The sequence below is a fragment of the Arvicanthis niloticus genome, chromosome 24 (genome assembly GCF_011762505.2).
Source record: "Arvicanthis niloticus isolate mArvNil1 chromosome 24, mArvNil1.pat.X, whole genome shotgun sequence".
Lineage (NCBI taxonomy): Eukaryota > Metazoa > Chordata > Mammalia > Rodentia > Muridae > Arvicanthis > Arvicanthis niloticus.
Window position 1 is genome coordinate 7017773 of NC_133432.1, and position 8392 is coordinate 7026164.

The 8392-nt window shown below is 46.8% G+C and overlaps 1 protein-coding gene across 3 annotated transcripts in view; it reads right to left on the reverse strand.

The window, feature by feature from the left end:
- The window catches only part of Ccdc60 (coiled-coil domain containing 60), a 161238-nt gene extending 158630 nt beyond the window's left edge, over positions 1-2608 (reverse strand). For 2 of the 3 annotated variants that reach the window (XM_076922567.1, XM_076922568.1), the window contains exon 1: positions 2050-2568. In XM_076922567.1, coding sequence (XP_076778682.1) covers positions 2050-2139 — 90 coding nt within the window. In that variant the 5' untranslated portion in view covers positions 2140-2568. Of the gene's footprint in view, positions 1-2049 lie in introns of all 3 variants that reach the window. The other variant, XM_076922566.1, reaches the window with a different exon arrangement.
- Positions 2609-8392: the final 5784 nt, after the last annotated feature.

Genomic DNA, 8392 nt, shown 5'->3' on the forward strand with positions numbered 1-8392 from the left:
ATTTATTTTTTCCTAAAGAAATGGGGGTGGGCAAGATGGCTCAGCAGGGTAAAGGGGCTTGCTGCTCTAGCCTGGTGGCTTGAATTCTGCTCCCAGAGCTCATGAACAGATGGTAGGTGAGGATTTCCTTTTTGTGAATCCTCAGAATACTCATATACTCAGAGACCTCACCCCCGGCCATGTACCCTGATAATAATAAATACAAATTTAAAAGTGGTACATGTGTTTCAAAAAAAATTGCTGAGTAGGGGGTGGAGAGGAAGAGATTTGCCTGAGGTCACCCTTAGGTGGGGTTGAACTCCATATGGGTTCTTGGAGAATCTACTCATGTTTGTATTAGGGAGTTAGGAGGAGGCTTCGCCCCTAGAATATTTTTGAGATGTTTTAGGATCTGGCTAAGTTAAGTCTGTTTGTTTGTTTGTTTGTTTTTTCTTCTTCCTATCTTTGGGTTTCATGATGGCAAGGCAGGAACTCCAGGCCCCAGGAGCCAAGGTCACCACCCTTCTAGAATGTACAGGGATGTTGGAAAAAGTCAAGCTATTTACCTTTGCAAAACACTTCAGACTGTGTGGTCACTTCCTTAAGACCCACTTCCTATATTGTCAGAGAACAAGTTGTGGGGGTCTGCTGGGCTTGTCCTTTGTACCTGCTCTGGTGACAATCAACTCATGCTTTGCTCTCCCTCCCATCCTGCTTTGCCAGGAAGTTTGGTTCCACAGGGGATGCTCTGGGTCAGACCCACTCAGTGAAGAATTTAGAGATGACAGGAGAGGCCCAAGGCTCAATTCTGTAGAGGGATCATCCCCAGTGGGCAGAGCAAGGAGAGGTGAATGAAGATGTATTACTATTTTAAAAGGACCAGTCTTGGGGTTGGAGAGATGGCTCAGAAGTTAGGAGCACTCGGTATTCTTGCAGGGGACTAGGGTTCCATTCCTTGTACACACACTGTAGCTCATAACCATCCTTAACTTCATCCAGTCCCAGGGGATCCAGCTCCCTCCACAGGTATGAGGCACGTACAGTGCACACCTAAGCATGTGGGCAAGACTCATAAACACAACAAAATCATAAAAAGCAAAAGGGCCTTGGAACATTCTGGGCCATGTATAAACTGGAGAGTTTTAAAAGTCCTCCAGGAGCTTTCCGGAATCCCAGTGGGTGGAGCAGCTGGCATCCCTACCCTCCCTCCCTTGGCTAAACATGGTGGAGTAAGACTTCGAAAACAAGCCGGGTGGTGGTGGCACACGCCTTTAATCCCAGCACTTGGGAGGCAGAGGCAGGCAGATTTCTGAGTTCGAGGCCAGCCTGGTCTACAGAGTGAGTTCCAGGACAGCCAGGGCTACACAGAGAAACCCTGTCTCGAAAAACCAAAAAAAAAAAAAAAAAAAAAAAAAAAAAAAAAAAGACTTCGAAAACATCAAAGTTAAACGTACTTAAAAACATCATCTACCCCAGTAATGACATTTGCACCTAGAAACCCTGGGTCCAAGTCGGTACCAAGGATACAATCACATGTCTCCTCCGCACTCATACACATACAAGTAGACAGTCTCCATACTTGAGTCTCTTGTTACTCTTTCTACTATTTTGGCCCATCTTGGTCTCATCAGGGGAAAAAGAAAGGCTGGTGGTGGAGAAATTCGCCTCACAAACAGCCAGCCTAACCTGCAACCTCATCACCCCCACCCCCAAAATGTGACACCCTTGCAATCACCCTCTCCACAGAGTGATAGGAAGGGCTTGTCTCTCCAGCCCAGTGGTTCTCTGGAACTAAGTTCTGTGATGCTAGTCTACAATTCATCTTCATTTCTTCCCTACTTTCCACATTGTCTCTATCAATTTAGTCCATCAGTTTGGAATTACTGCCTAATGGATAGCTCGCAGCTCTGACCCGCGTTTTCATTCTCCGTGAGAAGCCAACCATTGAGAGAAACGGGGATGTCTGGACAAGTTCATTATATCTAGGCCCTCAACCCGTTCCCCCACGCCCCCATCGGCGGACCTGAACCTAATCCATTGCTCTTATTTAGCAGAGAGATGGTGACTTACCTGGGTCAGTTGATCTGAGCCGGAAAAGAGCCAAAGGGCTTTCTTGCTGGGGATTCTTTGTAACTTTTTGGTGGCTGGCACTTTGGTCATCTTGAAAAAGAAACTCTTCAGTCTTTAAGCTGGTGACTCCACTGAAAGGCTTTTTGTTGCTTTTTCCAGAATCTTGCCTTCAACACTCACTGGTGTGAACCGGTCCCGGAAGTTCTCCCAGGCCCCCAAGTCCCAAGTCCAGAGACTGAGAAGAGGTTTTTCCTCGAGGGCTTGCTGCAAAGCTGGGCATTTGGGTAAGGAAGCCTTGCTAGGCAGGAGCAGGCAGACCTGTGACTGTTTGACTCGCACAAAATCAGTTTTATACGTTTTCCCTCTTTAAAAGGAGGAGATATCTTTCTCCTATAAGCAAAATAAAATGTGAACTGAAAAAAAAAATAAAACTCTATAGATAAAAGCCCCACCCTCGACCAGCGAGACGAGGGAGTAAGGCGGGCCCCACCATGGGGCTCAGCCTTGGGGCTCAAAACTGCCAGGTAGGGCACGCTCGGTTACCGGGCAACCGCACGCTAAGGCGCGCTGTCCCTTCCTCCTCGGCCGGGATTGGTGGAGACGTGGGCCCCAAGTCTTCTGGGTTGCTGGAAAAGGGGGCTCTGAGCTGATGGCTAGCCAAACTTTTTCGGCGGTGGAGTTGAGGAGGTGTTTACATTTTTCTGCTCAGGCCGGGGGACTCCAGTCTTCTCTCTACTCGCCTATACAGTTTTCTTCTTTTCAAAGTCGGTTTCACCTGTTGCTGATCGCCAAGAGCCTTTTCTTAGGCTTTAGATTAAACCCTCACAAGTGTGCCGTCAGGTCGGCAATTATCAGCGGCAGGTGCCTATTGTTCTTTCCGCCTGAAAAACTTCTACAGGTCCTTCAAAGCCCACATACAGATACAGCTTTAGGTACACGCCCATTTATATGTATTTTACGAGTATAAGTATACGTATGGGTGTGACATTTATCCGGAGTCTACAACATACGACGTATGTCTGTTTCACAGTTCAACATCTCTGAACTGCCTGACATCCCAGCCCCAAACTGACTGAGTCTAAACCCCGAGGTTTTACCCACCCACCGAGATGAGCTACCTAAGTGTGAGTTTGGAGCTTCCAAGGCCTTAAAAATGGGGTGGGGGTGGGGGAAGGCTGCAGGATTACCACTGGCAGCTAAGGATTAAAGAAATAACACGTCCGGTAGCCCAGGTACAGCGATGGCTGCCAGTAGGTTCTGACTCTGGGTGTTCTCCTTGCTCTGGGCTCACAGCGGAGCAGATGTTAACACTGACTAATATTCATTGATCACCTGCTCTGTGCCAGCCTGCAACAATTTAACCCATATATTTTGATTCATATGCCTTCTCCTTGGCTGTATTTTATCCCGTCTCAATCCGTTTGTGTTTCATGCCCAAACCTTGAGCTGTGAGGGTTATGGTCCCACCATGGGTCCATCTTCCTTCGTGTCCCCTCCCACTGCAAGATGGCTCTCCTTCTCCACAGCATTGAAACTGCCTGCCTCCGACTGTTATTTTGTTTCCATTGTCTGCAGACTGAATCTGACCTCCCTCTCCACAGGAAGTCTGGGTCTGCCTGCTTTCTCTGTGCATAGCATTCAGCAACCACGGAGTGTTTTCTGAAGGATGCAGATAAACAAAGCCCTGTTTAGAGGTCCGGCCTGGGCCTGAGAACGTTGGACAGCATAGGAACTGCTGAGCCTAGCAGAGCAGAGGAAGAGCAGGTTATAGGGCATAGTGGGTCTCAGGTGAGACGGAGGAACAGGAAGATGGTTTGTGCTCAGCTTGAGAAGACCTACACAGAAGCATCACATCATTGTTTACTGGCAACTGGGCTAGCGTCCTGGGTTCTACTAGGGTACTTCCATGTCTGCATGCAATGTAATTTAAACAGTTCACTCCTCCTTATGCCTCATTCCCCTCCCTCCCACATGCCTGCACTTCCTCCCCGTAGATTCCAAAATTTAAAAGAAAACAAGAAATTCCTGTCTTTTTTTTTTTTTTTTTTTTTTTTTGAGTCTGCCTTATTTCACCTAACGTTATAATTCCTATTTCTACCCATTTTCCTTGAAACTGAGTGATTTCATGGCGGAATAAGACCTCTACTGTGAATGCAAGACGTTTGCTTTGAAGATTACATGTGCGTGCACTGGTGTGTGTGTGTGTGTGTGTGTGTGTGTGTGTATGTGTGTATGTGTGTGTGTGTGTGTGTGTGTGTATATACACTTGAGTGCAGTACTCATAGAGGCCAGACGAGGGCACCAGATCTGCCCTGGAGCTGGAGTTACAGGAAGTTGTGAGCTGCCCCATGTGGGCCCTGGGAACCAAACCTGGGCCTACTAAAAGAGCAGTAGGCACTCTTCACAGTGGAGCCATGGCTCTAGCCTTGGGACCATGCTTTGTTTGTTCATTCATTTGCAGAGGGGCACTTAACTGATTCAATGACCTGGGTACCATGGGTAGGGCTCAGGCTCTGCCCTCAAAGCAGCTTGGTCCCTGAGCAGCCTCAGTAATAATAATTGTTTGGATTGAGGCTGACATTGAAGGGACCAGCATAAAGGAAGTGCTCAGTGAGTTTGGTTTGTATATGCTTGGCCCAGGGAGTGGCACTATTAGAGGGCATGGTCTTGTTGGAGGAGGTGTGGCCCTGTTGGAGGAGGTGTGGCCTTGGAGGAGGTGTGGCCTTGTTGGAGGAGGTGTGGCCCTTTTGGAGGAGGTGTGTCCCTGTGGGTGTGAACTTTAAGACCCTCATCCTAGCTGCCTGGAAGTCAGTATTCTGCTAGCAGCCTTCAGATGAAGATGTAGAACTCTCAGCTCCTCCTGGACCATGTCTGCCTGGACGGGGCCATGTTTCCTCCTTAAAGATACTGAACCTCTGAAACTGTAAGCCAGCCCCAATTAAATGTTGTCTTTTCTAAGACAACATTTGCCTTGATCATGGTGTCTGTTCACAGCAGTAAAACCCTAACTAAGACAGTGATGTTACTCTGACATTACTCACCCGAGTCATGTGAGAATTGGCAAATCAGAAGGGTTTTGGAACAAGAAGACCTGTGTTCAAATCCTGGTTGTATGGTTGATTGGTCATTAGACCTTCTTCCCCTTCTCCCAGCTTCAACTTTTGTCACACCTGTGAAAGTCACTTGTGCCTACAGTTCAGCCATTTTATTCCTGTCACTGAGAATAAGGGACAGAACAGGTGCTGAGAGCTCTGGTCCCAGATGGCTGGCAACATCTCCCTTCTCTGGTTAAGGGTTATACAGCTTAAAGCAACGGGCGAGCTCCCCAGTGTTTGAAACGTTCAAGCAAATGCTATTTGGCTTCTTCACGGGCATGTGGTTCATGAATTAAACCAGTGTTTAAATCCCACCCCACAATTACCAGCTGTGCAACACTACCTAAATAATTTCTCCTAGAGCCTTAATTTTCTCCATACAGAGTGGTGGAAATTGTACACCCATGGAATGATATAATGTCCAGAAAACATCGAGTCCACTGGCTGGCATGTAATAAGCACTTGGCAAATGTTACCTACCTTTATAACCATATGAACCAAAGCACAATCTGTTAATTTGGGGATCAACTATTTAAGGGGGAAACGCTCTCTGATCTGAGTGCCTCTGAATCTACTTAGCTGGGGAACACACACAGGGGAGGGAAAGAGAGGGGGAGACACACAGACGGACAGAGGAGAGACAGAGAAGAGAGACAAAGAGGCAGACACAACAGAGACAGAGAGGGGAGACAGACAGACAGACACACACACACACACACAGAGAGAGAGAGAGAGAGAGAGAGAGAGAGAGAGAGAGAGAGAGAGACAGAGACAAGAGACAAAGAGAAAGAGACACATACACATTCACACAGAGACAGAGAAGAGAGACAGAGACACACACAGAGACAGACACAGACACAGGGAGATACACACAGAGTCAGAAGAGAGACAAAGAGACAGACACACATTCACACAGAGAGGAGAGACAGAGACAAACAGACAGACACATACACACATACACACAGAGAGAATATAAAAATTCATTTCAATTGAGATTTTTCAATAAGAACATTCTAGGATGGGTTCCATGTGTGCAATTGTCTTGATAGACTTTGTGTCTCCCGACGTTCCCTGTTTGGGGAGCTTGGTCCTCAGCTGGTGATGCAGAGGAGGTGGGACTTTAAGGAGTGGGTCTACTGGGTAGTAACTGGGTTCTTGAGAGTGCTTCCCCGTGAAGGATTTAATGCAATTCTGGGATGCTGGTCAGTTCAATGAGAGGGTTATTACAAAAGAACAAGTCTGGTCTTACCCCGTTTCTCTAAGGTCCTGCCCCTGCACGTGATCTTTCTTGTTCTGGTGTTTTCCACCTTGATGCTGTCTGCCATGACTTAACGCAGCTGGCGGGCCCTCACTAGAGTCGATGCCATGCTGTTTGAACTTCCGGCTCCCAGAACCGTGAACCAGGTAAACCTTTTTCCTTCATAAGTTGTGTGGTCTCAGGCACTCTGCAAGTGGAGACAAGCTAATACAACCCGAAGCATAAAGAAACACAAGGGAGGGAGTCAATACTTTGAGGGCGGAAAGAAAGATTGGTGGGCGTAGCCTCTCCGAGGAATAGTTCTGAGAACGGCTTGGCCAACACAACATGGTACTTCAGAGCTGGTAGTTCAGCCGTGACTTTAAAAGATGATTCCAAAACTCCTTGACATTAGCTGCTTTTGGATGGTGCGGCGGTTGGTTATGACTGGATACTGTGGCCACTGGAAAGAATGTTCCCAGGTGCTCCGAGCTCCTATAGAAGGAGGAAGTGGAAGACGATTTGGAAGCCGACATAATTGGTACCAAGTCTTCTCATACGCCCAGATCCTGAGCAGAAATGTTTGCTTCCAATGTGCCTGAAACCCGCACTTCCTTGAGAAACGGCACCCTCTGCTTCCTAGTAATTAATTTTGCTATTTTAATTTATTTTGCTTATTTATTTTATAACCTTTAAAACAAAAGTAGAATCTCGAGAGTCCCGTTTATTAAAGAGGTAGGTCCGCATAAATTAGTAATTTTTTTTAACGATTTGGTAGCCATTATGTGTGTGTGGGAATACATTAAAACCCCCAAAAGTAAATAAAAATTATTTTTAAAAATACTGTTTGTATTTGACTCTTAAATGGGTACAGTTTCTTACCAAGGGGACATGGGTACATAATGTCCACTGCCCAACTCACCAAGACCGGATGTCAGACTGGACTCCACCAACTTCGAGTTCTGTGTCACAGTGAGTTTTGTGCCTGTTGCTTTTTGTCACAGCCATACTTTATACCCAGCTTTTTCAAGAGTTCAAGTAGAATGTGACTCGTTGTTGAAACTGTGTGTGCTAGTCAGCCAGGGATGCCACACAAGGTGCTACATACCAGGTGACTGACTAGACAGCAGAGACTCATTTTCTTGTCACTTGAAGTCACTGAGCTCTAAGGGACTCCTTTCCTTCTTGGACTCTCTCTTTACTTGCATATGGCTGCCTTTTTTCTTGTTTGTCTTCACACCATCTCCCATGGCATGTCTGTGTCCACACATATTAGTGAATACTTTTACTTAATCGCCATTATGAAGAGCCTGGTTTCAAAGAAGGTCACATCCTGGGACACAAGGGGTTGGGATTTCCATATACGTCTTGGAGGAGAAGGGAATTTCAATCAGAGGCAAGATTTACATTGAACTCATATATGCCTTTGTGGGCTTTTTCATGCCCACATGTTAAAATTAGCCCTGGTCTCCTATGTGCATTTGGGATGGCTTCCGTAGCATCTTGGTGTACACTCTGGGGACTGGGATGTAGCAACACATTCTGCCTTGATGCAGTGCAAACTCTGAGAGCAAGAATTGAGCAGCCATTAAGAGTTTCAAAACAAGGACCAAAGGGAGCTTAGTGGGCCCACGCTCTCTTCCTCTCAGTTTCTTTAGCCCCCATTCAACGGAGGCACCCCCAGACTGGCTGATTTACATTTCTCATTCTGCTGCCTCCCCCCTCCCCCCCCCCCACTAGCACTTCCTGGATGATCTCTCAGATAAACTAAATCTTTCCAAACTTCTGAGGGACTTAGCCTGGGTCAATGTCGACGGTAGAATCATGAACGCCAGACTTTCGTCAAGCCAGGACATCAAACCATAGCTCGCTGTCTGGGCACCTGACTTGTCTCCTCTCACCCACTCTTATCACATGAGATTCTTACCACCTTTGATCAACTGTCCCCCTAACCTCCTTTGCATTGTAGTATCTCATCGATACTTGAAGGAAGGTAGCTTTTTCCGTACAT